We start from the raw sequence: 27,994 nt of genomic DNA on the forward strand, positions 1-27,994 counted from the left end.
TGGGGACTAGCCCATTTTACACCAATGATCTAAGACGAAGAGAAAGTTGGGGGCGGGAACCCGGTGGTGGCGGGGCTCCGAGGAAGGGGGCTGACCCAGCCGGGAGCGGGCGGGACGCCCTGGCGGCGTCCCGCGGCCGGCAGGCGGCGCTATCGTCCCCCGGCCGGCCCTTAGGGCAGCTAGAGAGCCCCGGCCCGAGAAATGTCCCTCCTGCCCTTCTACCGCGGGACGGGGGTCGGCGGCCTCAGAAAAGGGGCGCGGGGCCCCAGAGCCCGCGGAACGCCGCAGCCGGCGAGGCGCGGGGGCCTGCGGTTGAGTGGGGTCCCCGGCGCCGGCCCCTCGCGGCCGAGAGGCGGCGCTGCTCCCAGGTCCCGCGAGGGCCAGCGGACCTCGGGAGGGGGCGCCCGATCCCGCGGCTCCGGCTCCGCTTCCCGGGAAGTTTCAAGTTTGAAAGTCCCGGCGGAGGGGCCGGGGCTTCCGGAACCGCAGTGGTCGAGAAGAGGGGCGGAGCGGCCCGAGCGGAGCCATGGAGGAGGGGGCGCCGCGGCAGGTGAACGGCGCCCGGAGAGGCCGGGCTGCGGGCGCGGGCCAAGGGGGTCAGGGAGTCTCATTTACGCCGCGGGCGCCGCGAGCTCCGGTCGCGTCCCCTAGATCCGACCCTCACCCCCTCCCGGGTCCCTTCCCAGCCCCTGCCCCGGGCTTCGCTAACCTCGCGGGGCAGACCTGAACATGGGGGGGGGGCGCGGGGGGAGTCGTTCGTGCCCCCTGGAAACGTCCCCAAATTACCCCCAAGTGACTCAGAGCCTTTAGTCAGGCCAGCGCATGAGCACGTCTGAATCCGCAGTCAGGGCCACCGGCACGGGCCCTAAAGTTTCCCCCAATCCGTTCTTCCAGGCAGGACTGTTAAGACCGGTGGGAATCTGCCTAGAAAGCAAAGGGGACCGTGGGGGGCAGCTTGGGACAGGTCGGGGGGGGGGGAGGAACGTGCGTGCAGGGAGAGGAAGGCCCGTGAAGGGGCCAATCTCTGCGCACTTGTGGGGGTCCTTCCCAGATCACAAAGTCATGTGGGGATTGGGCACATGGAGATGGGGGACCTGGCCCAGCACCTGGGCGGGAACCTCCGGGTACACAGAGGGTTCTAGACCAAATGGCGAGGGGGGCGGGGTTCCTGCCAGCGCTGGAGATACGTGCTGGTGGACACAGCGGCCAAAGCTGTGTGCTTGTCTGTCATTGAGGAGGGAGGGGTTCAGGTCTACCCAGAGCAAATGGGGTGGGGTCATTGCATCTGTGTAGAAGATAGGGTCCCAGCTGTAGAGCAGAAAGGGGGAGGCGTGTGTGCACATGGCAGGATTCCAGCCCAGAGCAGACAGGACCAGGGGGTACACCCAAAGGCAAAATGTCCTCCACAAGACTCCTGGAGTGCCCCCACCCCAACGGCGGGAACAACCTTAGGCACTGCGTCTGCCCCCTCCCACCCCCTTCCTCCGGAGGTTCCCCCCTCTCCTGTTCCAGCAGTGACTTGTACACATTTTCCGATTTCCTGTGAACCTCCGCCCAGCAACGGCAGCTGGGTGACTCAGGACCCCGGTGGCCGGGCCCCCCGCTCCATGGGATCTTTGTTTGCTCAGGCCTTTGGCTCTGGCCCTCTGGCCTAGGGCCCTCAGAGGATTTCCTGAGCCCCGCCCCTGCCCTCTGACAGCCAGGCCAGAGGGCCAGCAGAGACCTGGGGTGGGGGGGCTCCCTGAGGCTGGGGTGGCACCCCTCACACTGGCCTCAGGAGATGGAGAGCCGAGAGGTAAGGTGGAGGTCCATGGGGGGTGGAGGGCATCGTGGGTTACCCTGGGCTGAGGTCAGCTTTGGCACTGGTTGGTTTGAAATGGCCTCTGAGAAGGAGATTTTCCTATTCCTTGCTCCAACCTGGCAGTAGCTGAGCTGGGAGTGGCCCCCAGAGACCTCCTCAGCCTCTCTCTGTGCCTCCGCTTTGCTACCTGAGGGAACATCCCTGGCCCCTACTCAGGCCTCTGGCTGCCCTCTCTATGTGACCTTGGGTAATTCCCTAGCCTCTTCTCTGGCCCCAAATCTTAGCTGGGATCGCAACCTCAGAGCAGTCTGATTAAGCGTGGCTGGTGGGGAGAGGCTGGCATCTCCCTCTCGGTGTTGTGACCTTGGGCAGATTACTTAACCTGTGTCCCAGCTTCCTCATCTGGGGCTGGTAACATGGGGATAGTAACTGCATCTTCCTCGTGGGATTGTTATGAGATTTGACGGATTCATGTATGCAAAGCTCTGAGAACAGACCCTGGCACCCAGTAGCACCCTGTGCCTTCGCCTCTTGAACAACAAAGGGGGTTCGGGGGTGCCGACCGCCCAGGCAGTTGAAAATTTGCATGTAACTTTTGACTCCCCCCAAACCTAACTAATAATAGCCTTACGGATACCGTCAGCAGTTGACTAACGCATATTTTGTACGTTATGTGTATCATTATATGGTATTCTTACGATAAAGTAAGCTAGAGGAAAGGAAACGTTACTAAGAAAATCGTAAGGAAGAGACGATACGTGCATTTATAGTCCTGTAAACAAAGTTGGTTTTACAGTTGAAAACAATTTGCTTATAGGATCACCTGGTCAGTTAAGTGTCCGAGTCTTGATTTTGGCCCAGGTCATGATCTCACGGTTCCGTGAGTTCAAGCCCTGCCCCGGGCTTTCCGTGCTGGGCTTTTCGTGCTGACAGCAAGAAGCCTGCTTGGGATTCTCTCTCTCGCCCCACCCCACCCCCTTCTCTCTCTGCCCCTCCCCCTCTCATGCTCTCTATTCTCTCTCAAAATAAATAAACTTAAAAAAAAAAAAGGAGGGGCGCCTGGGTGGCGCAGTCGGTTAAGCGTCCGACTTCAGCCAGGTCACGATCTCGCGGTCCGTGAGTTCGAGCCCCGCGTCAGGCTCTGGGCTGATGGCTCAGAGCCTGGAGCCTGTTTCTGATTCTGTGTCTCCCTCTCTCTCTGCCCCTCCCCCGTTCATGGTCTGTCTCTCTCTGTCCCAAAAATAAAATAAAACGTTGAAAAAAAAAAAAAAAAAGGACAGGAAATGATTTGCTTATAAGTGGACCCTTGCAGTTCAAACCTGTGTTGTTCAAGAGTCCACTGCAAACATTGAACAATTTTCCGCTCTCCCTTCTCCCTAATGGGAGGGGACAGGAGCGGGGACAGGCTGGGTAGCCCTAGGGTTTCCATCTGGCCCAGGAGTACTAGCTGTAAGGTCAGAGGTGCCCCGGGGGGCCACCCTGGGCGCCGAGCACACCTTCCTCTCTGTCTGTGGAGACCCGAGGTCGCTGGCGGGGACTGAGGGCATTACTCCTCTGCCGTTCCACAGTCTGGGGCCGACCAGCAGCCCCCAGAGGATGAGAAAGAGGTGATCCGCCGGGCCATCCAGAAGGAGCTGAAGATCAAGGAGGGTGTAGAGAACCTGCGGAGGGTGGCCACGGACCGCCGCCACTTGGGCCACGTACAGCAGCTGCTGCGGGCCTCCAACCGCCGCCTGGAGCAGCTGCACGGGGAGCTGAGGGCGCTGCACGCGCGCATCCTGCTGCCCGGGCCCGGCCTGGCCGGTGAGTGACGAGTCTGAGCAGACCCTGGGGGACAGGACGTGCCGGGCTGACCCAGCTTCTCCACCTTGGCCCTGACCGCTCTCAGAGCCTCCTCAGGTGTCCCCTGCGACAAGAAGGGAGCTGGGGGTCGGGGGAGGGAGCAAGGTCATAGGGTAGGGGTCTCTCGGCTCTGGGTAAGGGGTTCGTGTGTCCCACGCTATGCACAGAACCCGCCACCACGGGACCCCAGCCACCTGCAGAGCAGCCAAGGGCTCGGCACCTGGAGGCTCTACAGAGGCAGCTGCAGGTAGAGTTGAAGGTGAAGCAGGGGGCGGAGAACATGACGCACACATACGCCAGTGGCACGCCCAAGGTGAGGCTCCTGGGGTCTGATGGGGAGAGGCTGGGCTCTCAGCCCCTCTCAGCTCCCAGCCCCCATCCTGATGGAGAATGCAACCAAGCCAGTGACCCCATAAGGCAGAGACGGTCTTAACCCTTAGTCTGACGGGGGAGGCACAGCCCCAAATCCCAGCTTGGTGGGGCAGGCACGGCTCGAACCCCTAATCTAACAGACAAGGCACAACTCGGTCTAATGGGAAGTCCTAGCCCAGTCTAGTGGGGAAGGCCCACCCCCAGTCCCAGCTCCCAGGACGATGTGGGGAGCTCGGCTCTGACATGGTGTGGGAAGCTTGACCCCAGCCCTGGTCTCGTGTGAAGGGGGAGGCCCTGCCCTAGATTTAAGCTAACAAGGGGCCCTTGGCTTTAGCATCTGGCCTACCAAGGGAGGCTTGGCTTCAACCTTGGTCTGACAAGGGAGGCTCTGGGCTAGCCCCGGTCCGATGGGCATGTGGCGCGACCCCACAGGAGAGGAAGCTCCTGGCAGCTGCCCAGCAGATGCTGCGGGACAGCCAGCTGAAGGTGGCCCTGCTGCGAATGAAGATTAGCAGCCTGGAAGCCAGTGGGTCCCCTGAACCAGGTGAGGCTTTGAGAAGCGGGGCCGGGCAGGGCCGGGCAGGGCGGGGCCTGGGGGCTGACCGCCTCCTCCCAGGTCCTGAGCTGCTGGCAGAGGAGCTAAGGCATCGACTACGCATTGAGGCCGCTGTGGCCGAGGGCGCCAAGAACGTGGTGAAGCTGCTGGGTACCCGGCGGACACAAGACCGGAAGGCGCTGGCTGAGGTCAGGCCGTGGTCCCCTCCCATCGCTGCCCCTCTCTGAGTGTCTGTCTCCACACCACGGTCCACCAGGGCGGGAGGCACCCGCAGACGGCCTGTGCGGGGTGGCGGTGAGAAAACAGGAGGCACATTCTGTCTATACCTCATTGCGGGGAGGGCGTGTGGGTCGCCAGTGGTCACAGGCCTGTCCTCCCTTGCCTGATCTCCTCTGTAGGCTCAGGCCCAGCTCCAGGAGTCCTCCCAGAAACTGGATCTCCTGCGGCTGGCCTTGGAGCAGCTGCTGGAGGGATTGCCTCCTGCCCACCCTCTGCGTGGCAGAGTGGCCCGGGAGCTGCGGACTGCTGTGTCTGGGAAACCCCAGCCTTCAGGGGTGCTCGTGAAGCCCACCGCCGTGACAGGTAGCTGGGAGTCAGTCCCTCCCACTTCAGGGCTCTGCCTTTCTTCCAAAGAGCACCCTGAACCACAGATGGGAGGACTTTGGAGAAGAGTTTCGATCCCGGTCCCACCACCCCCTAGCTACGTGAGCTTGGGCAGCTGACTTCCCCTCCCTGGACCCTTAGTGTATCCCTCTGTAACATGGGGGTGATAACGGCACCTCCTTCATGGGGTTGCTGTGAAAATTCAGTGAGTTGTTGCACGTGAGGCGCTAGGCGCGAGGCCGGCCTAGTGGGCACACCATTGGCGAAGCCATTATTCAAGGGACTAGCCGTGACAGTGTGTCAAGGGCCAGGGTTAGGGGCGCTCACAGCCCCGGTCCTGGGCAGTTTGGACTCCTAGAACGTTCTTTCGTATCCCTGAGCTGGATCTGTCTCCCGGTAGTGGTGGCTGAATTGTAATCAACAAACAATCTAAGCATGTTGACTTCGGAAACCCTGAACTTCCCACCTGGGACACAGTACAGTGGCTTCTAGAGAGGCCAGCACCTTCCCGCTCAGCTGGTTCAGGCTCCTGGTGAAACACCCCGGCCTAATGCGGGCAAGGTTTGGGTTCAGCCATCTTCGGGAGAAGGTAGCTTTCTTGGGGCCCCAGGGGACCCGGATGTAGCAGGGGTTTGACAATGTGTCCCCCACGCTCCCCGCAGGGACGCTGGAGGTCCGTCTCCTGGGCTGTGAGCAGCTGCTGACAGCCGTGCCCGGACGCTCCCCGGCGGCTGTGCTGGCCGGGAGCCCCTCGCAGGGCTGGCTTCGGGCCCGGGCCAAGCAGCAGCGTGGCGGAGGAGAGCTGGCCAGTGAGTAGCGAGCCGCGGGGCGCTGGGGGCAGCGATGTACCTCTACTCCTCGCCTGCCCTGAGCTCCCTCTCTGGCCCTGCAGGTGAGGTGCTGGCTGTGCTGAAGGTGGACAATCGTGTCGTGGGCCAGACCGGCTGGGGGCCAGTGACCAAGCAGTCCTGGGACCAGACCTTTATTGTCCCCCTGGAGCGGGTGAGGCTGGCCCTGGTGCGGGCAGGGGTGACCTTAGGCCACGGAGCGGAAGGCTGGCCGAGTAGGGACGTGTGCCCCACTCCTCAACCTGGCCTCCCCGACGCAGGCCCGGGAGCTGGAGATTGGGGTGCACTGGCGGGACTGGAGGCAGCTGTGTGGCGTGGCCTTCCTGCGGCTGGAGGACTTCCTGGACAACGCTTGTCACCAGCTCTCCCTCAGTCTGGTGCCCCAGGGGCTGCTCTTTGCCCAGGTGCTCCCTACCCTGTCCCCTGACGACACGGGCCCTGGTTCCATCTGAGCTAGAAGGGCCTTCAAATCTATTTGATTCATCCACACATAGGAGTAGAAATTGAGGCCTCGAGGGAGGAGGTCTCCAAGAATTAAGGATTCCCAGCCCCTCTCCGAGGAGCGCGTGGGAGTCTAGAGGCTGCATCCTGGTCCTGACTTGCCTAGCCTCATGCATGGCCCTGGACAAGTGTCTCTCTTCTCTGGGCCTCAGTTTCCCCACTGGTACCAATGTGGACATTGAATCCATCCCTCTGGGCCCCTCTGGCTCTTGCATCATTGACGCTGAGGGCTTAGGCTGGGATCTTGGAGGCCGGGGAGGTACCCTGGTGACAGATGGGGTGGGAGGGGACTGGTCTCCAGCCCTGCCCTCTGCCCACGCAGGTGACCTTCTGTGACCCTGTCATTGAGAGGAGGCCCCGGCTGCAGAGGCAGAAACGCATTTTCTCTAAACGCAGAGGTGTGGACGGGAGAGGGCTGTGCAATTAGGGGGTAGGGCAGGGGCCCTCGGGGGGCCATGGGACTGAGCCCCACCTTTTGTCCCAGGTCAGGACTTTTTGAGGGCTTCCCAGATGAATCTCAACATGGCAGCCTGGGGGCGCTTGGTCATGAACTTGCTGCCCCCCTGCAGCTCCCCAAGCACGATCAGCCCCCCCAGAGCGTGCCCCCAGACCCCAGCCACGCCCCGGGGAGCTGCCAACCCTGCCTCGCCCAGGTGAGGAGCCCCGTCACCGTGGCTGCCTGCTTCTCTGCCACGTCTGCCTCTCTTCAGGTGCAGCTGGTGTCTTTCTGTTCCCTCTGACCCTCTGTCTGTCTGTCTCTTGGCATTGCTGTGTGTCCGTCCCCACAGCTCTTCCGTCTGCCTGTGCCCTGCCAGGTGTCTGCTTTCTCCACATAGTGATTTCCCACCCAAGAAGAGCCCCTTGGAAGAAGAGGTGAGGCCCCCGCCCAAGCCCCCACGTCTCTACCTGCCCCGGGAGCCAACCCCCGAGGAGATACCGGTGAGAGGATGCTGGCAGTCCTGGGGGCTGCTGGGGTGGGGATGGCAGGGCTGGAGGGAAACAGGGAAGGAAGCCCTGCTCTGCTCTGAGCCCCTCTACCCTCATAGCGCACCAAACGCCCCCACATGGAGCCCAGGACTCGACTCGGGCCACCGCTTCCAGCCTCAGCCACCAGGTACCCCCGTCAGGCTCACTTATGGGCTTGCGACATTTGTCTGCTCACTTGGGTGTTCGTGTGTCCATTCACACATCACCCGATGCTCCTTGCTCTCTGTTCATACTCACTAAACCCGTGTTATTGAGCTCTAGCTGCATTCTGGAACTCTAGGAAGCCACTGTCCCTGAATCCCCCCACCCCCACCCCAGCCCCTAGGCTTTCCAGTCTTATTGGTGGGGACAGCCCAGGACCGGCCCTGGAGGGTTAGGAGCACCTCTTCATGGAGGCCCAGCTCTTATCCCAGGGGGAATCCTGTGCCCTCTCTCTTGCAGGAAACCCCCCCGCCTTCAGGACTTCCGTTGCTTGGCCGTGCTGGGCCGGGGACACTTCGGGAAGGTAGTGGGCTGACGAGGGTGCTATGGAAGGGGGTGAGCAGGCCCCAGCACCTTGGCTGGGGGGATGCTGTGATCCATGGGGCAGTGGGCGGGGGCAGCAAAGCCTCCCCTGTGCTGTCCACCTGGAGCCCAAGCTGTCTCTGGTTCCCAGGTCCTCCTGGTCCAGTTCAAGGGGACGGGGAAATACTACGCCATCAAAGCGCTGAAGAAGCAGGAGGTGCTGAGCCGGGACGAGATGGAGAGGTGTGTAGTCGGGACAGTGGGCACCTAGCCCTGCAGGGGACCCCGGATGGCTGGCCTGGGCTAGTGGCACCAGAAGGCAGCTGAGTGCTCCAGGGGCTTTGAAGAGGTGACCCGCTGGGGCCAGTCCTGAGTTCTCTTTCTAGCACCTGCGGTTGTTAACTGTATGCTCTTGGGCAGGTCCGCTCTTCTCTCTGCCCGATACGTAGAAAGCATCATTCTACCTGCCTGGCATTTTCCTTGAAGACCCAGAGAAGCCAAGGGTGTCGTGTGGGTGGCAGGACGCAGCCAGCAGTGGTTTCTCTTCCCTCTAACGCCCACCCCCGGCCCTCCGCAGCCTGTACTGCGAGAAACGCATCCTGGAGGCCGTGGGCCGCACGGGGCACCCCTTCCTGCTGTCCCTCCTCGCCTGCTTCCAGACCTCCAGCCACGCCTGCTTCGTGACAGAGTTTGCGCCCGGTGGTGACCTCATGATGCAGATCCATGAGGACGTCTTCCCTGAGCCCCAGGCCCGGTGGGTTCCCATCCCTCTTGTCTGCCTCTTCCATTGAGCCTTCCCTGGTTCCCTGTGCCCTCTCCCTTCATCCTGCTTCCCCCAGGATACCCATCAGCAGAAGAGTGTGGAGTCAGGGAGGCCTTGGCTCAGATCCTTGGTTATCAACTGTCTTATCAGCTCCCACAGCATTGTGACCTTGGGCCTCAGTTAATGTAGCTGTGAATGGGGCTAATAATAACTCTTCCATAGGCTTGTGGAGTGGATGGACATAATGCGTATTAAATTGTTGGGCACAGCAACCAGTGAAGAGTAAGTGACTGGCAGCTGGAGTTCTTTCTTGCCCACCAGAACGCAGGCTCTGGAGTCTTAAGTCTGCCACGAGCTGTGTGACCCCCAGGTGCATCACTTACCTGGAGTCTCAGATCCTCATTTGAAAAAGAGACATGATGACTATCGACAGCAGGTGGCTGGGAGGATGTAGGAGGGTAAGGCATCAGAACACGTGGCATCATTCCTGGCACCATCGAAGAGCCCAGGAAGGGTAGGCTGTCAGTGGGCAACAACCTTGGGGCCACGGTCCAGAGAAACACCCATTCTCCCTACCCGCTACCCCTGGCATCAGGCTCTAGTCCAAGCTGACTAGAGCTGGGACATCCAGGGATGCCCAGGCCGTGGCCATCCTGGTGCCTCCCTGCCCTGTTTCCCGCCTCCCCCCCCCCGTCCTGGGCCTGAACTACCCCCTACACCACCCATAGGTTCTACCTGGCCTGTGTGGTCCTCGGGTTACAGTTCTTACACGAGAAGAAAATCATTTACAGGTAACTTGCCCCGGGGGTGCTGGGGGTGGGGGTAGGTGAAGGAGCAGAGGCTGCCCTCCTCCTGTGATACTCCCGGGCCCCTTTGATCTGTCCCCCTCACCCTCAGGGACCTTAAGTTGGACAACCTTCTGCTGGACGCCCAGGGTTTCCTGAAGATCGCGGACTTCGGGCTGTGTAAGGAAGGTGGGTGCCTCCTGTCCAGGATCCCATGTCCTCCAGCCCTGCTTGCCCAGCTCAGGCCAGCAGGGTAGTGAGCAAGTGGCCTTCGCCTCTCACCCCAGCCTGCATTCCAGGGACCGGCTGGACACACTGGTTCTTCCTTCCCAGCCCTAGAGACTCTTAAAGAGCCCCAGCGCACCCTTAGCCAGGGGAGAGCGTGTACTCAGGATGGGAGAGGGCATCGGGTTCTCCCTTCTTTGTGAGCTTGGCAAAGGCTCTGCTTCCTCCCGTGAGATGGCGTAAAAAAAAAAAAAAAAAAAAAAAACTGTCCTCACCTCCAAGAGCTCGGGGGAGAGCTTGGTTGACCTTTGGTGCCTGAGGTCATAAGAGTTGGCTGTTGATTCTTACAACTGAAGTTATATGGATGAGACACGTCGGGCTGGCATCAGTGTGGATGCTGGTTTGCAGGGATCGGCTTTGGGGACCGGACAAGCACCTTCTGCGGCACCCCGGAGTTCCTCGCCCCAGAAGTGCTGACCCAGGAGGCCTACACACGGGCTGTGGACTGGTGGGGGTTGGGTGTGCTGCTCTATGAGATGCTGGTGGGCGAGGTGAGCACCGGACCCCGGCTGCCGGGGGCCTCTAGGTTGGGGCAGGGTGGAGGTGGCTCATGCAGCCTGCTGAGCCCCCTTCCCCATAGTGTCCATTCCCCGGGGACACTGAGGAGGAGGTATTTGACTGCATCGTCAATGCGGACGCCCCGTATCCCCGCTTTCTGTCGGTGCAAGGGCTTGAACTCATTCAGAAGGTAATCACTGCAGGGCTGGGCTGGGCTGAACGGCTGCCCCGTCACCACCCACTCTCTCGGGGCCTCTGTGGTCCAGCTCACTTGGGATGCCTGGGCAGGCGGGCAGTGCCTGGGCGTGATGCCCTCCGTGAACCCCAGTCCTCTTGCCCAGCTCCTCCAGAAGTGCCCGGAGCAGCGCCTCGGGGCGGGTGAGCGGGATGCTGAGGAGATCAAGACCCAGCCTTTCTTCAGGGTGAGTGTTCCCGGGTGGCTGGCACAGTGGGAGGCGTCGCCTGGCCACGCGGGCCGCTGTTCCGTTGTCTCAGGCAGCTCTGCCCTCGTCCCCAGACCACCGACTGGCAGGCCCTGCTCGCCCGCACCGTCCAGCCCCCCTTCCTGCCTACCCTCCGTGGCCCTACGGACCTGCGTTACTTCGAGGGCGAGTTTACGGGGCTGCCGCCGGCCCTGACCCCGCCTGACCCCCGTAGCCCCCTGACGGCCCGCCAGCAGGCTGCCTTCCGGGACTTCGACTTTGTGTCAGAGGGATTCCTGGGGCCCTGACGGCCTCTCTGGTGTGTCTGCCCCGTCTGCCCAGCCGTCTGCCCCGGAGGCCCAGGCCTTGCCAGGTATCGGTGGGCACTGGGCCTCGAAGTGGCAGCTGCAGAGCTGCTGTGGGGGGCTTCGCTCAGTCACTGGGCAGGGTCCCCTCCCCTCCCGCCCTCGCCTCCTGGGAGGCCTGGACCAGAAAGGGCGGCACAGCAAGGAGGAGTTTGGCTTGGTTTTTTAATATTTGATTTGCTTTACGGATGATTAAACTTATAAAACTGTGCAATGGAGGCATCCTGGCTTTGGGGGGCGGGGTGGGGGGTCTCGGAAGCCCAGGCCGCTTGTGCCCGAGCCCCCCACGGGTCCTCTGCCTCCTCTCCTTCCTTCAGAGGGCAGGACTGTCTATTGTGGCAGAAGCTCTGTCATTTCAGCTCTGCTCTGAGGCCTGGGAGGAGCGGGGGGGGAGTGAAGAACCCCAGGCCCTCCGAACGCCGACCCCAGCTGGGGGCAGCCCCTCTGGTTTTCAGGCACAAGATGGTGGCCTTGCCTCCAGCAACCCTACACCGCCTGGCTGCTGCCCTCCTCCCCCTCCTCCTCCCCCTCGGCCCACAGGGTCTCCCAGGACCCTGAGGGCCATCCGCAGAAGAAGTGGGCCAGGTTGCGGGTCAGGCCGCGGTCGAAGGGGTTGCCGGGGCGCTGGCGGAGGTAGGCGATGCGGTGCGAGGAGATGAACTCCCAGGTGGTGGTGTTGCTGGCCACCAGGTAGAGGTGCGAGGCGAGGAGCAGGCCCGCCACCAAAGAGAAGAGGGAGAGCAGCAGGAAGGTGGCCAACAGCAGCCCGCTGGACCGCAGCCAGAGCCCCCAGGGCTGGAAGAAATGGAGGCCAGACCTGCAGGGCAGGAACAGAGATGGAGACCAAGGCCGGGGGAGGCGGGGGTGCCCCGGGGAGCCCCTCCGGGCAGGCCGTTTGGGGGAAGGCCCGAGGCCCCTGAAGGGGCACCTTGTAGGGGCATGCTGCCCGCCCTCCCCCCATGCCCAGGCCGGCCGTGGAACCCACCATGCCAGGTACAGGCCCCACAGAAGCACCACCAGCTGCAGCGACAGGTAGGCCACGAAGAGCGGGTGGTTGCGCTCCCCCACGCAGTTCTCCATCCAGGGGCAGTGGTGGTCGTAGCGGCGGACGCAGCGACGGCACTCACGGCAGTGCCGGGCCCGCAGGGGCTGCTGTGGGCACAAAGGGAGGCGGGCTCAGTGCCAGCTCCCCTCCGGGCCCACGACTGAGGGGAGTGATGAGGCCACAGAGGGGGTGGGGGGGGAGAGAGGCAGGAGGTCAAGGAGTCTCAACCTTGCCCCTGCGCCCTCCCGTAGAGGTCCCTGGTCACCCACCAGCACCAGGCAGTATCTGCAGCGCCGAAGGGGGATGGCTTGAGGAACCATGGCTGTCTGCTCCTCCTTGACCTCCTCCTGCAAATGGGGGACAGGGTATTAGGTTGGGAGGGAGAGGGCACTGGTGGGCGTTTCCCTGGGGGGCTAGCTTAGCCCTGGGTATGCACGCGGGGCCCATCCCCAGTGTAATGGAGGCGGTAGGGTGGGACAGAGTGCCCTGGCCCGAGTGAAGCTGTGACCTCTGTCACAGTTGTTTCGCTGGGCCTTGGCGGTTTCCTCATTGGAGGATGGGGGTTGCAGGGCTGCTAAGAGGATTCATGGAGATGCCCCAGGAAAGCCCTCTGCATAGATCCTGGCATGAGACTGTTACAGGGGCCTTGGGTATCCTATTGGTGGGAGGAAGGGTTCAGGCTCCCAGGGGCCCCCCTGGTTACCTGCGGCTGGGGCTGGACATTCACATAGCCCGGGTCCATGAGCGACACGGCCAGGTAGAGCAGCAGGGAACCCAGCACGAGGAGCAGGAAGGTAAGGGGCAGGAGTAGCTCCCCCTGCTCTTCCCACTGCCGCAGTGCTGGAGAGGCCGGAGAAGGAGAGTGAGGCCGGGGCCGGAGCTGAACAGGAGGCCATGTGTAGGGGTGTATCTGGAGGTGGGGAGTATGTCCCTGGCTGAGCAAAGGCCTGGAGATGGGGTGTAATGAGTGGTCAAGTGTGGCCACTGCATAGAGTACAGGAGGGAGAAGTTTGGGCCCAGCACTCCCTCCCCCCCACCCCCACCAAAAAAAAAAAGTTCATTTGCATTCTATCTGTAGGACAGTAGGGAACCATGGAAGGTTATAGGGTCAGATCTGTTTCTGAAAACCCTCCTGCTGCTGGAGGAAAGATGGATAGGGGAGCAGGGGGAGGCCTGGGGGCAGAGCCTATCCAGGAGGGAGAGGAGGGTAGCCAGACAAGGGCACTGGCAGGAGGAGTGGAGACAAAATGCTGGATAGATAAGGGGTAAGGGAGTGAAGGGGCCAGACTTGACTGGATGTAGGGGAGAGGGAAGAGGGATCCCTGACTTTGGCTCCATGATAGGGAGAGACCAGCTAGGTCTGATATGCCCATGAGATAGAGACAGAGGAGGGCAGGGCCAGGAAGGGTCCAACTCATGGAAGTAAATGAAGATTTCAGGGGTGGGAGGCAGGGGGAGGTGAAGAGGGAGGGGCATTTAGATAACAGTGTGGACAGCTCTGGTGTCCCTTGGTTGTGAAAAGGAGCAGAGAAGGAAAGCAGGGTTGCAGGGCGGGGTGGGGCAGGTCCTTTCTGATGAGGAGACTGAGCAGGTGTTTAGGCTGAAGGGTGAAAGCGGTAGAGGAGACTTAAGAAGGTCTTGGGAGGAAAGTGACAACACCCACAGCCCAGGAGTTGAGGCTGGAGCAAGGAGGGAGGAGCGGGGCTTCCCAGAGTGGCAGTGAGGGTGAGAAGTTGGGCCGGAGGCAGCCTGCCAGGTAAGGAGGGGAAGGATGTTAGTGGGGGTGGGTCAGTGAGGTGGACGAGGACTACAGGGCAAGAAGTGAGGGTGGGGAAATGCGGGACAGGCCGCCCCCTTCTGTGTTCTCTTGTCCTGGAAGGTGGGGAGCCTGGACTTGGGCAGCTAGTGGCCGTGGGGATGGGCAGGATGCCAGTTCTTGATCTGCTTGATCCTCGGAATCTTACGGAGGGACGTTATCCTGGGAAGGACCGGGTGGGTCTCGGGATCAGGGGAGATGGGGGCTCAAGTCCGTCGCGGGATCTGGTGGGCACCGGTTGGGTCCTGGGATAGACAGGGCATCTGGCAGGGATCAGGAAGATGCTGGGATTAATTAGGGATCAACTGGGTATTAGGCAGAAAGCAGGTGGCTCTTGGAATGACAGATGGAGAAGAGGCTCAGGAGCTGGCGGAAGTCGGGTGAATCCCAGGATTTCTGGGGCTTCAGCAGGGAACCCAGTGAGACCCAAACGTCTGGGGAATCACGCGGGATAGGGTGGGTCGGGGTCGCGCGGGGTCCGGCTCACCGGTATCGTGCAGGAAGAGCACCAGCGTGATCCCCCAGGTCAGCACAGTATGCCCGCTCCGCACCAGGACCCCAGGGCTGAGGAGCGCCCAGGGAGCCATCTCCTCCGCCCGGGGCCCCACCCGGAAGAAGCGCCGGGAGGGGCGGGCCCTTTGAGGGAGAGAGAGGCCGCGGCTACTCGCGGATTGGTGAGTCCTGGAGGTGGGCGGGGCCTTGTTGGGTCGGGGAGGCTGCCTATTGGATAGCAGCTGCGGCCGAGGAGGCCCTCGAGCCAACAGGTGCCTGAAGAGGTTGAGGGCGGGGTCGGCGCGCGCGCAGCTGGTAACTCCCCCAACCCCAGCCCCCACAAGCCAGGTAACTTTCGAAAGCGGAGGAGCAGGCGCGAGCCCTGACCCCGCCCCCTCGGGCTCTCACCCCGCCCGCCCCTAACCCGTGGCCTCGCGCATGCGTGCAGCCCCCGGGGTGGCTCTGCTCAAGGTGTTCGGTGCGACTCCAGGTTGCAGGATTGTGCCGGTTTCGAAGACATGACTGAGTTCTCTAGAGGGGCAGGACTAGCCCTAGGTTGCTCTGGTGACACCCTTACCTCCTTGCTATTCATTTTTAGATATTGCAAATGGGGGCGCCTGCTGGCTCAGTGGGTTAAGCCTCTGACTTCCACTCAGGTCATGGTATCACGTTGTGGGTTCCAGCCCCACGTGGGGCTGTGTGCTGACAGCTCAGAGCCTGGAGCCTGCTTTGGCTTCTGTCTGTCTCTCTCTCTCTGCCCCTGCCCTGCTTGTGCTCGCTGTCTCTCAAGAATAAATAGATAAACCTTAAAAAAAAAAAAAAAAAGATATTGCAAATGGGACGAGAGCAAAGCGGTCATCCGTGGTGCAGATCCTGGGTAGAAGGGGCGAAGTGGAGTCAGAAATACCAGCACAGAGGTAGTGTGAACTCGGGCAAGTTACCGAGCCACTCTGAGCCCTGTTTTCTGTCTATATAGTGGGGATTGATAGTAGCACCCCCCTGCTAAGGTGGTTGGGAGGATTAAATAATGCAAGTAAAGTGTCTAGCACTGACCTCTCCCCTGCTATAAGCCAACACCTCGCCCTGCCAGAAGGACTTGCCCAACAGGAGGCTTCAGGCTCTTCTCAGAGGAAACCTCATCAGCATTCACTGTTCACACGCCTTCAACTGGGTCCCCAGGGCATTCCACGTGCTGCCCTGCCTTTTCCACCCACACCTCTCATGGATACCAACATCCACCTTCTTTCTCCAACAGATCCTACACAGTATGCTCTTCTGACATCTGTTTTGTCAGCTCAGCACCCCCTTTTTCTGTTGGGGCACTGACTCTTCCCCGTTCCACGTGGTTCTGGAGAAACTGTGTCCCACACTCCACAGGTTGATAGGAGACGTGGGCATGTGACTAGAGGGCCAGCTTGGTTCCCTATCTTAATGTCCCCAGTGATTGGTTCTAGGTGGTGGACATGTGACTCAGCAGGGCCAATCAGGATCATTCTATGAGAGGACTATAAATGCTGAGAAATGGGCATTCTTCTGGATCTCAGGCTTGAAGAATAGGCTATAAGGGCAACTGGCAGCTGTCTTTACACTATGTGGAGACAGACTGTGGCAGGAGAATGAAGCCACCTTGTAGAGACATAGAGATAAGCAGTAACGAAAGAGGGAGTGAGAGACATCTTAGCAACATTGACTGGATCCAGCTGTTCCTGAAGCTGAGATTAACTCTAGGTCCCCAGTTGCATCAGTCACTGAATTCCCTCCCACCTTTGACTAGCCTGGGTAGGTATTTGAGTCGTGTGACTTTCACGTGTAAGTCAATCTTGGTTACTGCAACGGGTGAGTTAGTGTGCTGAGTGGAAACAAATAATCCTGAAGCTTCCAGGAGTCAGGCCCTGTGCTGGTGTCAGAGACAAAGTCGGACACTAAAGTGGTAAGGACAGATTTTATCAGTAATATGTTATTGCTGTGTGAACTGAATGCGGCTCTGAACGCCCAGGTGACTGGGTGTTTTAAAGGGAGCACGAGGGAGTGGAGAGAGGGAACAGCAGTGGCTTGAACAGATTGGGGGAAGTGAAAAATTACAAAGGGTTGCTCAGTGTAAATGCTGATTAGGCCAGCTGTGTGTGCTAGCTGGCAATAATTGAAGTTCGGTGCCTGTCCTCCCACACGGACCAGGAAACGGGGGCCTGATCCTTCCTGAGCATTACACTTTGAAGGCCAAACATTCCTTTGAAGGAATGGCTTTCAGGTCTCCTGAGTTGTAGATGATACAAATATATTTCAAAGGAACAGAAGGATTCGCAACCATAGGCCCTTTTTAGTAAATGCTCTAAGACGGGGTGTGTGGGGGGCTAAAACAAGGGGGACCGGGGTCATCTTAGGGCTGCGGCCTTGAGCTATCAGAAACTATGTTAGCTCTTCTGTCCCTGCAGCACTGTTGTCCTGCTAACTCCAGTCTCCCCAGGGCCCCCCTCCACTCCTACCAGCCCACAAGGGGCGCCCTCTCTGCTCCCTGCTCCCCGTAAGCCGGGCCATAATCTCACACATAACATTGTCTCTACAATCAGACGCAACCACCCTGGACAGGGGCCCTGTTGGGCTGTTGCCAGCTGTACCCCAGTGTCAGTCGGCACGGGGGCATGGAGAGAACGCAGAGGAGGCAGGAACTTCAGCCCGATCTGCCACCTGTCCCCAGGCTGCAGCTGATAGGGCCTCCAGGCCGGGCACACAGATCGACCCGATGTACCCTCCCTGTCGCAGGTCCCTTCGCTAGGCCCAGTGCCCAGACTGGCCACAGCCCCTCTCCGGACCCCGTCCCTTCTGCAAAAACGACACTTTGCTCTTCACTTTGCACAAAAATGTATTTCTGTGACATCCCAAAGTACAGACATTTACTCAGGCCCCAGGTGGTAAAGCAATGCAATGTGAGCTCTGCCCAGGGTCTGGCTCAGGCCATGTGAGCATGGAGGGAGGGGCAGATGTGGCCTGTTTGCCGAGCTGGGGGAGCGCGGGGCAGCGGGCCCCTTCCCAGGGCTGGCAGGGACAGACTTCAGGGGAGGCCGGTGCCTCTCCCGGGGGCCGCTCATCCAGCCTGTCCTGCCTGGAGGCAGAAATGCTAGAAGAATCCAAAAACAGGCCCAGGGAAGGAGGAAGGAAGAAAGGTCATCCCCAAAGGGAAGCCTGCAGAGTCGGCTCTGCTCCCCCAGCGCCTTGTTCTGGAAGGGCATCCTTACCACTGCCTGTCTCACGAGAAGCAATTCGGAGTTACATCAAGGGAGGACCACAAGATATTTCGAGATACATTTGCGGCTCACACTTCTCTGAAACACGGCACAGAGGTTCCCGAGGTAAAGCCTGGGGACAGGGAGGAGGGGCTCGGAAGGGCCACGCGGGGCCACTGCAGGCTGTGCCCGGTGCTGGTCTGGAGGCAGTTAGCTGTTGTTGCGGGTCCGACTGGAGTGGGGACCTCCTGCCTCACAGAGAGACAGGTGGGGTCCTCCAGGCAGCGGGGCAGGTCGGGTGGGGGAGGCGAATGAGGCCGGCTCAGTTCTGCTGGTGGGGTGCCTGGGCACCATGGGTACTGCGGGCAGGCGAAGGGCTGGGGAGTGAGGGGCAAGCCCCGGTCCCAGAGGTGCTGGCTTCCAGGGCTGGGGCAGGTGCTGAATCTGTTTGGCAGAAGAGGCAGTGGAATCTGCCGGAGTTCTGACCAGCCCTGGGCTGGGGCCTTCAGTAGCCTGGGACCTGGTGGGAGACCAGGAGGCAGCCTCCGTAGCAGCGTGGCCTCAGGCAGGCCCGGCCAGAGAACAGCGGGGCCGCTGTGAGCCCCACTCCTGAGGGTCCTCTGGGGCCGGGGCTGCCTGGGCCTGAGCACTCACTTCCTCGCCCCAGATGGCCCACGGCCGGGAGCACCAAGGCATTTGGGAGACCCAGTGGGGCTAGTTTTCATCCCAAACGCCATCAGCCACACCCAGGAGCCCAGAGGGGGTTCTCAGGCTTTGGGGGGTGGGTTGGGGTGCTGGAGTGGGCTGTTAAAAGCCTGCTGCCTCTCCTAATGGGAAGTGAGGCCAGGGTCTGAGGTCACTGGGAAAGGACTGGACTCTCACAACGTTAGAGGCATTTAGTCGGGGGTGGGGGGCAGGAGTGAGTGGCAGCGATGAAGGCTTGGAGTTGGGGCTTGAGAATGGCCAAGGAAGCTGCGAGGACTCAAGGAGTGTTTCTTTTGTTTTTGTACAGAAATCATACACACAAAACTTCACACTTCCTAACCAAAAAAAATAATATATATATATATAATATATATATAATATATATATCTCACTAATGTTAAGGAAAAGCGTCGGTTGTGCAAAAGTCCCCCTGTGTCCCTTCATCCAGCGGAAGGCTCCCCGGTGGGGGTCTGCCCGCTGGGCTGCTTGAGAGCTTCCTCCTGGCCTCGTGGTCCAGAGCAGTGGCGGCCGTGGGGACGGAGGCCTCTATCTGGACGTGTCCATGTTCTCCTCTTTAAAGTTACTGCAGTGCTCAATCACCTTGCTGGAGACCATGGGGGAGAGAGGATCAGGGGGTGGCCTCGGGGTGGGCTGGGCCCAGCCCCTCCCAGCTGATGAGGCTGCTGTATTTGTGAGCGAATGTCAGCGGTGATGCTGATGCTGACTGAGGTGATGCGTTTCGTTTCAAGGGGCTGGCGGGGCGGCCGACCCGTGAGGAACGCCCAGGACAACGGTCCCTGTGGCCACAAATACCATCGGTGCTCTGTGCTCCCCCCCTTCCTCCCCACCCCCCTCAGCCCCAGAGCCTCTGCGCTTAGGGGCTCCCCTGCATCGGCTCAGGCCTGACCTTCCCAACCCGCTGCTCCTTTCTTGAGCACTGTCTTCCTTCTTTACTTTCCCCCTGCACACCCGGGCCTTTTTCTTCCCCAGAGTCTACCAGTGGACTCCAAACTGCCTGCGTGTCAGATTCGCCTGAAGGTCTGAGGCGACTGGGTGGGGGCCAGGGCAACCATCCGTACACGAGGGCCCCTGACACCCTGCAGAGGCCAGGCCCAGGGCAGCGGTCAGGAACTACCACTGGCGCTCAGGGCCCCAGTCTCTCGCCGCCCCCCCCCTCCCCACCCCGGGGCTGATCCTGGAGAACCACTGCCCTACTAGAGTCACCCTGGACCCAGATGGCCTTCCCATTCAACACTAAGCCTTTGGGTCGGTCAGGGGCCGGGAGCAGTGTTCACGGCAGCCTCCGTATGCTGAAGAGGCGCCCAGAGTAGGACAGGAGCAGGATGGGTGGAGTGACTCCTGAGCTCCCCCTCTTAGTGCCACTCACACCTGCCTCAGATGTGAGCAGCCTGCCGGCTAGCTCGGATACACATCTCAGGTCTTACAGAGATGCTCAAAGGGACCGGGGTAGGTTTATGAGCCAGTCTTACCCAGCTTTTCAAATCTCCTGGGATCCCTGCTGATAGCTCCCAGACCCACTGGGAAAGAAAGGGTGGGCCTGTAGGTTTTTAACAATCTTTTCGGGTGATTCTTTAGGGAGATTAAGTTTGAGAACCACTCATTTTACCATTCTCAAACTCAGACAAATCTGTCCGTGAATGTTTATGAAGTGCCTGTGCCACAGGAAACTGCAGAAACAGACGGCCCTCAGCAGCCCAGGGAGTCCTTGTTTGGGTGCCTCTGAGCTCCAGGCCCTCCTCCCTGATGCTCCTGGTTCTACACCGTGTTTACAGCTGGGGCAAATGCAAGCAGGCTCCCTTCTGGAATGGATCCCGGAGAAAGCGAGGACTGCTGACTGCCATGTGCAGGATCCCTGAGAGTCGCTCATGCGCTGACGGGTGCGGGACCAGGGCTGCTGAGGGGTCAGACACAGTCATGAAAACCGCACAGCAGCCGGGCCCGGAAGCTCTGCCATGGGCAGGGCCTTCACACCTGGAAACCCACTTACACTTGCCTGCCAGGTCTCTACAGTGACCTCTACCACACTGCATCCTCTCTTTAGTTAGAAGGTCTTTGGCCAAAAGTAATGATGAATTTTGGGGGGCCTGGGTGGCTCAGTCGGTTAAACCTCCGACTTCGGCTCAGGTCACCATCTCGCGGTTCGTGGGTTCAAGCCCCACATTGGGCTCTGTGCTCACAGCTCAGAGCCCGGAGCTGCTTCGGATTCTGCGTCTCCCTCTCTCTCTGACCCTCCCCTGTTCACTCTCTGTCTCTCAAAAATGAATAAATGTTTAAAAAATAAATAAATAATGATGATTTCCGACCTGACTTGCTAAGGGCCAGTAATGAGAGGATGGGATTCGTTGGGAGTAAGAGAGAATGAAGCTGACAAACGAGGGCAATGATGCTCTGTTCGGAGCTTGATGATCTAGTTTCCAGCCACACTGGCCAAAATGACATTCAGGGAGGCCCCCACTGGACGTTGGGACACTGTCCACCTCCACACTCAACTCCTGAGTTGCCCCTGGGAATCTCAGCCATTCCTAGCCCCCCGGGGGGGGGCTCCCCGCAGTGTCCCCCACTCCCCTAAACCAAGGCTGCAAGTGGAAACACTGCCCGTCTCTTACCGGGCCATTTCCTTGGTCTCCTGCCGAGCGGTGGCCATCTTGATCATGTCCTTCAGAAGGGGCAGCCCCCCTTCTTTGATCAGCAGGGGGCAGTACTTGTCCGCTGCGGGAGGGGCAGACAGCAGGTGGTCAGGGTAGGTCTTCCGGCAACCTGTGGCCCAGAATCCACCCTTGCTGTGAGGGCTGCCCTCCCAGAGGGGTGAGGTGAAGACCCAGCCTGGTGAGGACACTGCTGCACCCAGGAGGAGCCATGCTTGTGCCTACCCCCAAGGGCCTGAGCTCCTGGGCCCAATGCGGCAGCAAGGGGTGAATCCTTGGAAAAGACTACTTTGGTCCGCAGTCACATTTCTTTCCACGGCTCACCCTAATGGGAAATGTCACCCAAACCAGTGGCTTCCAATCCCTGAGAAACTTTTGTAAAAATACAGATTCCTAAGCCCTGTCCTCGGGCATTCTGATTCAACAGACCCAGGAGCCTGTATTTATTTGCATTTTTAACAAAATACCACCAGGTGATACTGGTGACCAGCCAGGTTGGAACTACCACTCCTTCCTATTATTGGGTTCACAGTTCATGCCGATAAAGAACATTCTAGTGCTCGGTATCCAGGGCTTTACACTCTGTGGAGAACACGGGCATTTCAGTGGACCCCCCACCCCCACCCCCACCACACACAGCTCTATGTAGTAGGAGCTATTTTTATCCCTCCATTTTATAGATGAAAGAATTGAGGTTCAGAGAGACAGAGGCTTGTCCAAGGGGGTCCCAGCTCAGGGCTCTTTCCTCTGTACTACACTGCTTTTTGAGGGAAGGTACTATTTTTTGGTAAAGCTAGCCTCAAGTAATAGTGAAAAAGGCGAATGCTTATTGGAGAGCTGGTATGGGCCAAGCACTGTCCTAAGCACGTCACATGTCTCATTTTACAGCAATCCTGTTTTTATCCCATTTTAAACATGAGGAAACCGAGGCCCAGAGAGGTTGAATAACCCGTGTGAGGTCACATGACCAGTAAGAAAGACAACGAGGGTCAAACCTGGCCTGTCATCAAGGTCTCCCAGGGCTGCAACTCTGTCCTCCACCCAAAGCCACCGGGCAGAGGACGGTTCAGGCGCTTCTATGGGAGGCTGGGACTCTCTTTGCGGAATAAAGTTAGGTTTGTTTTAAAGTTCTCTCCTGTTCCCTGGGAAGTCTGTTTCCTCAGGGGTTAGTTCTCTGTCTGGGTTGGTTTTACTCCATCCTCCAGAAGGCAGGGAGATTTTTGACTAGTCACTTGTCTGGAAGCAGGAAGCATTAAGAAAGCTGTCTGGGAGCTCTGGATGGGCTATCTGGCCTGCCAGGCTTGCTTCTGGTGATGAGGCCAGGCCAGCCATTATGCTGGGCATCCCAAAGATTCTGGAAAGAAGAGGGCTGTGTGCTCTTAGTGTTCCTCACCCGGTTATAAATTCCCTGAGGGCAAGTCTGCCTGCAGCCAGGGGAGCATCCCTGTGTCTGACCAAAGGACGAGTGGTACTCACGGTAGACAGACACAAGGTTGTACAGGGCCCAGGTGGCCCAGTGCTGGCTGACAGGGGAGATGCCCTGGGGAAGGAGACGAAGAATTGGCTCAAACGACCTGTAGAAAGAAAAATCAAGGTCACATCTCATGCCAGGGGTTGGGGGAGTGCATCTTCTCTTGTTGAAGGGTTCTCCTCCCTGGAGGGTCCTAGAGACAAGCCACAAGCAGGATAATAGGATACAACAGATACAGGGGCATCTGGCCCGTCAGCACACTGCAGGCTCCACAAAGGGAGCTCCCTTGTAAGAGAGGTCAAGAGCATGGACATGTAAGGGATGTAGGAGGAACACAGATTAGGTGGTGCAGAAACAGAGGCCTTGGCAAGAAGGAAAGACCCAGTCTTGGGGGAGGCAGGGAGATGTACCCTGAGAAACAGAAGTGTGACTGTACTTCTTAGAACGGCCTTTCTGGTGTAAGTGTGTTTATTTATTTTTGAAAGGCGGGGGAAAAGAGGATCCGAAGTGGGCTCCATCTGACAGCAGAGAGCCTGACGTGGGGCTCGAACTCATGATCCATGAGATCATGACCCCAGCTGAAGTCACTTAACCCACTGGGCCACCCAGACGTCCCTACACTTCTTAGGAGGGCCTTCAATGGGCCATCTGGACTCATGGTCCAAAAGCCTGAAAAATGTATGTGCAAACGCCCTGGCCCAGTGATTCACTCCATCTCTCCTTGGGAATGACGGTAATAGGCAAAGCCACAAGCATGAGCCCCTTCCTCCCAATGTGGGTTTTCAGCGTCAATGTCAGTCAGTACAGGACGGCCCATCTGCACATAGAAAGTGATCGAGTCCCACACCCTGTGGTTGGAAATTCAGTCACAAGATAGGAAGACTTGATGCCCGCTGGACTGCACAGAATTAAATCCGTGCAGAGGGAAACTGCCGGAAGAGGGGTGCTAGACTGTGAGTAGAGGTCCTTTCAGGGACTGAGCTCATGAACGGTTCCTGTTTTGTTTCCTATTGTGCGTCTGTCTTTTCTTCTTCTTCTTTTTTCTTCCCACAGATATGCATGCATCAAATGTCTGTAGGCAGGAAACTTTGGGTTCACGCAGGTGCTGATGTGCATGAAACACGCACCAAGCTTTATGGGTGAGATGTGTGCCCTGTGTGGACTGTTCCTCAGGGAGGCCTGACCCCAACTAGAAGAAAGGTAAGTTCTCACCAGACCTTGTTGGGAACGAGCATCCTGTCTCCAAACGGTCCCCACTCGCACACCCCACCCCTCCTCACTCCGCACCTGTAATTGATATTTCTCCGTGAGTTGATGTCCCAGCTCTGGATGGCTGCCCACATGCGTTCCTCCACCTCCTCCCGCTGGGGTTCACAGATGCCCCACGCCTCAGGCCCGTCGAACATGATGTGGGAGAGGACACCGCAGGCATTGTACGAAACCTCAATTCCGTCAGCTTTGCTCTCCAGCAGGTTGCTGCCGAGAGGAGAGAAAAACCCCTCTAAGTCCCTCTTCAGACCCCAGCTGCTGGACCCCAGCTTACAAACCAGATGCCAGATGCACTGCTGATTTATCACCTATTATCCATACCCAGGTGACTTCTAAAAGTTAGGATCTGAGATCGCTTAAGATACAGTTACAAGAGGACTACTTATGGAGGGTTGAAAGAAACCATCGGTGACATTTCTAACGGAAACCTAGGCTAAGAGCAATTACCGCAACTCAGCATAGACTAAGAGCTCTGAGCATCCTGGCAGCAAAGGCAAAAAGGGAAAGGAAAGAAATACTAACCTGAAGACACTGATAAATTGGGAAGTCATTAGTTGGGGCCGCAGTTCCTTCACCTCTGCCACATTCCCCAAGAGTCCTAGCATATTCCGATGCAGTTCCTGCTTCTCTGGGAATTCCTGACAAAATGAGAGCCATTAGGGCCACATCAATTAGTACTTAATTAGCATCTGGTATTGTTAACCTAGAAACTTGACGGGTATCTGTCTGGCCGTTCCGACGGGACAAAGAAGGGGAACAATATGCTGGCCATATACCTGCTAGCGCACCTAGGACAGTCCTGGGTACATTCTATACGGGATTAAAATGGTGGGGACTCCTTGCCACAAAGTCAAAGGCTGAGTGGAGAGCTGACCTACAAAACTGCAAATAGGACAAACAAGGTTCTATTTGCCAAAGCTCAAAATATTAGTTTAAGGGAAACTTCATAGAAACTAGAGCAAGAAAATAGAGGATGAGTGTGTTTTTATTTATTTGTTTAATAATTGCTACCATTTATTTATTGGGTTTAAAGTAAGCTCTATGCCCAATGTGGGGCTTGAATTCACGACCCTGAAATCAAGAGTCACGTGCTCTACCGACTGACTGAGCCAGCCAGGCACCCCCAGGATGAGTTTTAAATTAAAAAAAATATTTTTTATCTTTATTTCTTTTTGAGAGAGAGAGAGAGAGAGAGATACAGACTGTGAATGGGGGAGGAACAGGGAAAGAGGGAGACACAGAATCCGAAGCAGGCTCCAGGTTCTGAGCTGTCAGCACAGAGCCCGACATGGGGCTCGAACCCACGAACCACAAATTCGGACGCTTAACCAGCTGAGCCACCCAGGCACCCCCCCCCAATTTTTTTTAACATTATTTTTGAGAGACAGAGACAGAGTGCAAGCGGGGGAGGGGCAGAGAGAGGGAGACAGAGAATCTCAAGCAGGCTCCAAGCTCTGAGCTGTCAGCACAGAGCCCAACACGGGGCTTGAACCCACTAACGGTGAGATCATGACCTGAGCTGAAGTCAGATGCTTAACCAACTGAGTCACCCAGGAGCCCCTGTTTTTAAAGAACATTCTGGGGCGCCTGGATGGCTCAGTCGGTTAAGCATCTAACTCTTGATTTCGGCTCAGGTCATGATCTCATGGTTAGTGGGTTCAAGCCCCATGATGGGCTCCACACTGACAGTGCTGAGCCTGCTTGGGATTCTCTTTCCCTCTCCTTCTGCCCTCCCCTGTTCATGCATTGTTTTTCTCTCTGTCTCAAAATAAATAAACACACTTTTGGGGCGCCTGGGTGGCTCAGTCAGTTAAGCGTCTGACTTCAGCTCAGGTCATGATCTCATGGTTCGTGAGTTCAAGCCCCGCATGGGGCTCTGTGCTGACAGCTCAGATCCTGGAGCCTGCTTCAGATTCTGTGTCTCCCTCTCTCTCTGTCCCCTTCCCCACTCATGCTCTGTCTCTGTGTCTCAAAAAATAAATAAATGTTTAAAAAAATTAAAAAAAATAAAAATAAAAATAAACACACTTTAAAAAAAACAAATAAGGAAGAAAAAAAAAAAAAAGACCATCCTACTGGTGGTGCCTGTCTGGCTCAGTGGGTGGAATGTGCAACTCTTGATCTTGGGGTTGTGAGTTCGAGCTCCATGGTGGGTGTAGTGATTACTTGAAAATACCATCCAAATAAATAGTAAAATAAAATAAAATAAAGCCATCTACTGGACAAAATTCTGCCCAGCTGATACCTCAGTGGTCCCCAGCTGGACTGTGGGCAGCCTAGAAATTACTGCCAAGACGGATGGGGCTGGGTTTTCCCTTGGAGGGAGGGCTCTAAGAGAGGGGGTGGGCCTGTGAGTCAGACCTCCCACAGGAACTCTGGGGAAAGGGGTTGCTGGCAGATATGATTGGTGCGAGGCCTGGGGACAGAAGAGCGGCCACGTGGGTGGCCAAGGAGGCCGCTGCCGCTGGAGACGGGCAGTACCTTCAGGCAGTCCAGGAAGAGCTTCATGCCATTGAAGTTGAGGAACATCTCGCAGTTGTCCGGCGTCTCGTCCGTGATGTTCCACAGGGCACTCCAGGAGAACTCCATCACCTGGTCACACTGAAGGCAACGGAGGGCTCAGCACGGCCCGCTTGCAGGGCCCCGCGGGCTCCCAGCACCCATGAGGGCATCCCCTAAGAAAATAAGGGTCTCCTCCAGGGGCAGACCGTCCCCTCATGGGCTAAGGGAGGGGCAAAGCAGCTTCATGAAGACTCGACTTACTATCTTGTCTAGCAGTTTCTTCTGAATCAGCTTCAGCATGGTCTGTGGGCAGAGAAGAGAACTTGCAGGGGACCAGGGCTCAAGAGCTACCATGTCCCTCCCCGAACCAAGATGGAGGGAGAGTCAGCACAGCAGTTCCGTTCTTGGCTAATCCATCCTGACAAGACCAAATTCACCTATCTGGTCTGAAGAAGTGCAACGCACAGACTTGGCATTAGCATTAGGAGGCCTGGGGGCTAGTCCTGGCTCGACCCCGATTCCCAATGTAGCTTTGGGCCTGGCCCTCCCCTGTGTGGGCTCCAGCCTAGCCAGCAATAAGTGAGATGAAGAAACTAGATGCTTCTGCTTCATTTTTTCCTCCCATTCCCGAGCAAATACTTATCCGCCCCCCCGTGCGCCAGGTACCACAGTAGGAAGAGCTGGGGATGTCACCACGAAAGCAGGAACAATCACGGTGTCTTTCCCCGCAGAATCACAACCCAGTGGGGAGGCCAAAGTGAAGCAGGCAGTCCCTCAGAGGCTTATTTAACCCCAGTTAGAAAGACCTAACAGGGGACCTGGTCTGAGGAGCCAGGAGCAGCTTGGACAGTGGGACCAAATGGACGGATGGAGGGGCCGAGAGAAGATGCCAGAGTGTTCCAGGCGGAGGAAATCTCCAGGGACATGAGCTACATTCACGGTTAGGAGACTCTTCCTTGGGTCTGGCCTCAATCCTTCATGCGGCAGGCGGGGGGGCTGTGGAAGAGGAAGGCGGGGAGGGAGGGAAGGGGGTGCAGCCCGCGGGCACGCACCACAACAAAGCCCATCTTGCCCACGGCCTCCTTGTGGTCGTTGTCCACCTGGCAGACCAGGGCGTTGCACAGGTGCACGGCGATACGCTGGATGGACTCGTCCTGCCGCGTGGGGTTGAGGATACTGAGCAGGAGCTCGTTGACCCGGCGGTACTGGAATTCTAGCTCCTCGGGGATGCTGAAGTTACAGAGAGTCAAGCAGCAGTTCCGCTGGACCTGGGGCCGGGCCGGGAGACAAGCGAAGCAGTCAGGGTCAGACTCGGGAGCTGGACTCCAGGGGCTCGCTAGAGCTGTGGGATTGGCCAGAGCTGTGCTGGTCCAGGAAGGCTTTCTGAAAGAGGAGACTACAGGGCTTTTTTTTTTTTTTTTTTTAAACATTAAAAAAAAAAAAAACCAAAAAACCATGAAATATAATCTTCATACAGAAGAGGGCATAAAGCACAAATGTATAGTTTTTTACAAGCATGTGTGAAGCAAACAAGCTTTCCAACAACTTTGTCACCACCCTGCCAGCACCCGGGAATCCCCATAGGTCCCTTTCCTGATCAGAAGCCCTCCTCCCCACTAGAGAGAACTACTATCCCCGCTATTCCATATGGAACATTCTCTAGCATCCTGCTTAT

The 27,994-nt window shown here is 58.1% G+C and overlaps 3 protein-coding genes across 18 annotated transcripts in view; 1 reads left to right on the top strand and 2 right to left on the bottom strand.

Annotated features, from left to right (window-relative positions):
- Positions 1-435: 435 nt before the first annotated feature.
- On the top strand, positions 436-11,346 carry PKN3 (protein kinase N3). 8 transcript variants are annotated; one of them, XM_047070403.1, is made up of 22 exons: positions 436-550; positions 3,370-3,604; positions 3,811-3,956; positions 4,448-4,559; positions 4,632-4,759; positions 4,970-5,153; positions 5,837-5,983; positions 6,067-6,176; positions 6,283-6,426; positions 6,846-6,921; positions 7,008-7,176; positions 7,312-7,462; positions 7,570-7,637; positions 7,952-8,015; positions 8,166-8,257; positions 8,592-8,768; positions 9,506-9,568; positions 9,675-9,751; positions 10,196-10,338; positions 10,428-10,535; positions 10,687-10,767; positions 10,863-11,346. In XM_047070403.1, exons 1-22 carry the CDS (start codon positions 527-529, stop codon positions 11,073-11,075), a joined length of 2,712 nt encoding a protein of 903 aa, XP_046926359.1. In that variant the 5' UTR covers positions 436-526; the 3' UTR covers positions 11,076-11,346. The 8 variants fall into 8 exon arrangements, with proteins under 8 accessions (XP_046926359.1, XP_046926368.1, XP_046926384.1 ...); XM_047070412.1 differs by having other exon boundaries at positions 7,360-7,462; XM_047070428.1 differs by having other exon boundaries at positions 7,360-7,462; positions 10,687-10,723.
- On the bottom strand, positions 11,284-14,615 carry ZDHHC12 (zinc finger DHHC-type palmitoyltransferase 12). 3 transcript variants are annotated; one of them, XM_047070433.1, is made up of 5 exons: positions 14,481-14,615; positions 12,881-13,017; positions 12,447-12,524; positions 12,118-12,284; positions 11,284-11,949 (listed from the first exon to the last, which is right to left on the bottom strand). In XM_047070433.1, exons 1-5 carry the CDS (start codon positions 14,578-14,580, stop codon positions 11,619-11,621), a joined length of 813 nt encoding a protein of 270 aa, XP_046926389.1. In that variant the 5' UTR covers positions 14,581-14,615; the 3' UTR covers positions 11,284-11,618. The 3 variants fall into 3 exon arrangements, with proteins under 3 accessions (XP_046926389.1, XP_046926398.1, XP_046926408.1); XM_047070442.1 differs by having other exon boundaries at positions 11,284-11,980; XM_047070452.1 differs by having other exon boundaries at positions 11,636-11,927.
- Positions 14,616-17,327: 2,712 nt separating this feature from the next.
- The window catches only part of ZER1 (zyg-11 related cell cycle regulator), a 31,374-nt gene continuing 20,707 nt past the window's right edge, over positions 17,328-27,994 (bottom strand). For 3 of the 7 annotated variants that reach the window (XM_047070484.1, XM_047070467.1, XM_047070478.1), the window contains exons 9-16: positions 27,372-27,587; positions 26,581-26,622; positions 26,299-26,418; positions 24,340-24,455; positions 23,836-24,024; positions 22,554-22,651; positions 21,039-21,189; positions 17,328-19,015 (exon numbers count right to left, since the gene is read on the bottom strand). In XM_047070484.1, the coding sequence (XP_046926440.1) occupies positions 18,958-19,015; positions 21,039-21,189; positions 22,554-22,651; positions 23,836-24,024; positions 24,340-24,455; positions 26,299-26,418; positions 26,581-26,622; positions 27,372-27,587 (990 nt within the window). In that variant the 3' untranslated portion in view covers positions 17,328-18,957. Of the gene's footprint in view, positions 19,016-19,260; positions 20,327-21,038; positions 21,190-22,553; positions 22,652-23,835; positions 24,025-24,339; positions 24,456-26,298; positions 26,419-26,580; positions 26,623-27,371; positions 27,588-27,994 lie in introns of those variants that run through there. The other 4 variants (XM_047070523.1, XM_047070512.1, XM_047070504.1 and 1 more) reach the window with 3 other exon arrangements.

Source organism: Lynx rufus, unplaced genomic scaffold, assembly GCF_022079265.1.
Source record: "Lynx rufus isolate CCGP_SWC_20201006 ecotype Redwood Valley unplaced genomic scaffold, mLynRuf1.p SCAF_10, whole genome shotgun sequence".
NCBI classification, from domain to species: domain Eukaryota; kingdom Metazoa; phylum Chordata; class Mammalia; order Carnivora; family Felidae; genus Lynx; species Lynx rufus.

What these genes read in the sequence shown, in the direction of transcription:
- PKN3 (XM_047070369.1), top strand. Translation starts at nt 527, where the DNA reads ATGGAGGAGGGGGCGCCGCGGCAG. An exon ending in GCCGGGGACACTTCGGGAAG is followed by an intron (nt 8,016 to 8,165) that starts GTAGTGGGCTGA and finishes TCTGGTTCCCAG; the next exon opens with GTCCTCCTGGTCCAGTTCAA. An exon ending in AGACCCAGCCTTTCTTCAGG is followed by an intron (nt 10,768 to 10,862) that starts GTGAGTGTTCCC and finishes CCTCGTCCCCAG; the next exon opens with ACCACCGACTGGCAGGCCCT.
- ZDHHC12 (XM_047070442.1), bottom strand. Translation starts at nt 14,580, where the DNA reads ATGGCTCCCTGGGCGCTCCTCAGCCCTGGGGTCCTGGTGCGGAGCGGG. An exon ending in GCAGATACTGCCTGGTGCTG is followed by an intron (nt 12,285 to 12,446) that starts GTGGGTGACCAG and finishes TTGTGCCCACAG; the next exon opens with CAGCCCCTGCGGGCCCGGCA. An exon ending in TGGGGCCTGTACCTGGCATG is followed by an intron (nt 11,981 to 12,117) that starts GTGGGTTCCACG and finishes GCCTCCCCCGGC; the next exon opens with CTTGGTCTCCATCTCTGTTC.